Here is a 2,236-nt window from a genome sequence, read left to right on the forward strand (position 1 = left end):
GAATTTGCCTTTCCCCTTTAAAACATCTCTCCCCCTCCCCTCTTGTAGAAGTTAAATAGAAAATCTATATTTAAAAAGTGTTGTTTACATTGCAAAGTCAAGAATTTTAAAGTTAGGATAAGAAACAACTTCAGATGAACAGTCTAGAAATGCACATGCCTAAACTGAGTAACCGTACAATGCTATTGCACCCTTGACCTTCTCTTCATCTGATTCTTGTTACCCGCATCTCATCACATCTAAAATTAGATTGTAAACTCTTTAGAATTGGGATTGGTATCTTTCTATTAAACTAGGCCTGTTTAGATGCCAGACTTACTTTATACAGACACATACACACATGCATGCTGCATTTAGATATATATCTATGTGGAAAAATTAAGGCTTTTTACAAATCTGCATTTCAAGTTCTTTCTTTGCTTCCTTTCATTCTGTTGCTTGCTAAGATTTGCTTGCTATTTGCAATATGCCACTGTAAACATTTGGCTTACATAGATTTTTATTGTATTTTAAAGAAAAAGTGCCCACAAAAGGATAACCATTGATAGCAAGTTTGCAAAATAAAATAAAAAATGTAGAAAAGTTTCCTTGTAAACACTTTAAATGCCATACTTCCTCCCAGCCTCACACAATCTTGTACCCCTAGACTCAGATCTGTAACCACTAAAGAATCACCCTGTTTTGGGTTTGTTTTTTTTTTTACCTGATTTCTTCATGCTTGGCTGGTTCCATTACACTCAGAGCCTGTTTGAACTACAAGGCTCTCAACAGATCCATCTGTCTGAAATATTTCATTTCCTTGGTTGTTGAGTCCTACGCAGACAGCCGGCTTCATCCAATGACAGCCTGTTACTCCACCTTCTTTTGAAGGATTCTGGGAAACTGAGTTCTTGTTCTTCAAGGTACAGTTCTCTGATTTCCAATTCATTTTAAAAGATGAACCACAGACAACAGTATGGCTTGAGCCAGGTTTAACACTGGGGTGCCCAGAGAATTATTGTGTGGGGGAATTTTGGAGACATTTTGGAAGCAAATAGTTGGCAACAATATTATTTATAAGCCTGTATTTAAGTGTTAGTAATATTGCCAGCCTGACCTTCTTAGAGCTCTCGAATGCACACATTTTAAAAAGCAGCTACAGGAGACTTAGTCCCCATTTTTGCTGTGGAAGACACCCTCCACCCCAGAAACTGAAGGCAAATGTACCTCCTATGATAAAAGGAATCAGAACTTGTGGTAGAGGTGATATCTTTTATTTGACTAACTAGATTTTTGCAAAAAAAAATCTTTAATTGCACAAGCACCCTTCTTCAGGAATAGGAGGAAAGATTGTAAAAGTTCTCCTAGTTAGAAATGAAAGTTCATATTTTATAGGAGAGTTAAGGGTGTGGTAAAATCTCCTGTTTGAAACAGTTCATTTTATGCAGGTTAGGCTCAGAGAAAAGTTGGAATAGTCTGTTTACCTCTAAGTTGTTTGGTGGCAAGCAGGATGTAGTCATATCTCCTTCTGGTTATGATGTTTCATATTTCACAGGAGAGTAAAAGGGTGGAGTGTTCTTTTGGGCAGGAATTTCATATGTGGTGATGTATCTCTGATGATGATACAAATTACCTCAAGCAAAGGCAGGAACAGGGTCTCGGGTGGTAAAATTTGTTTCTTCCTTGTAAAATTATGAAGATTTCATCAAAAAAATCAGCCAAAATTTGGTATCTTCCATGTGTCAGGTATCCAGGTTGTAGCTGTATTGGTCTAGAGGCAAAAGGAATCAGAACTCGTGGGAGAAGTGATATCTTAAGATAAAGAAGTTTCACAACAAGGACGTGGACATATCATTTGGGATGAGGACACATGTAGTCAGGGGTATACCGGGGAGAGGGTGTGTAGTGGTACTTCCATACCCCATTTCATTTGTGCTGGACATGGGTCCAGCACAAATGAGCACTCTGAGCTCACTGGCATGTTAGTGCAGCTCCTGCCAGAGGCCCAAATGTGCTGTGAGCTGTGGATTCACCAGCTGCTCAGTGCAGGCTCTAGCTGCAGCCCTTGCTTTCACACACCTCTGGAGCCCAGGGGGTGAGTGCTACTCTTGGCCCTCCCTTCCTCCTCTCCCCCTGTAGCTCCCTCTGAATTCAGCAGCAGGGGAAAAGAGGGGACCTTTGGGCTCTGGAGTTGTGTGAAAGCAGGGGCTGAGCGCCACCCACTAGGGAATTCAAAAAATTCCCTGGCATCCAGGAT

The 2,236-nt window shown here is 40.4% G+C and overlaps 1 protein-coding gene across 14 annotated transcripts in view; it reads right to left on the reverse strand.

The window, feature by feature from the left end:
* GANC (glucosidase alpha, neutral C) overlaps positions 1-839 on the reverse strand; it is a 43,786-nt gene extending 42,947 nt beyond the window's left edge. For all 14 annotated transcript variants that reach the window (XR_003092057.1, XR_003092058.1, XR_003092060.1 and 11 more), the window contains exon 1: positions 704-839. Coding sequence is in view for 9 of the 14 variants with exons in the window: in XM_025193330.1 (XP_025049115.1) it covers positions 704-732 (29 nt within the window). In the remaining 5 variants the exon portion in view is untranslated. The remainder of the gene's footprint in view (positions 1-703) is intronic.
* Between the last annotated feature and the right edge of the window lie 1,397 nt (positions 840-2,236).

This window comes from Alligator sinensis, unplaced genomic scaffold (assembly GCF_000455745.1).
Source record: "Alligator sinensis unplaced genomic scaffold, ASM45574v1 scaffold1336_1, whole genome shotgun sequence".
In the NCBI taxonomy this organism is placed as follows: Eukaryota; Metazoa; Chordata; order Crocodylia; family Alligatoridae; genus Alligator; species Alligator sinensis.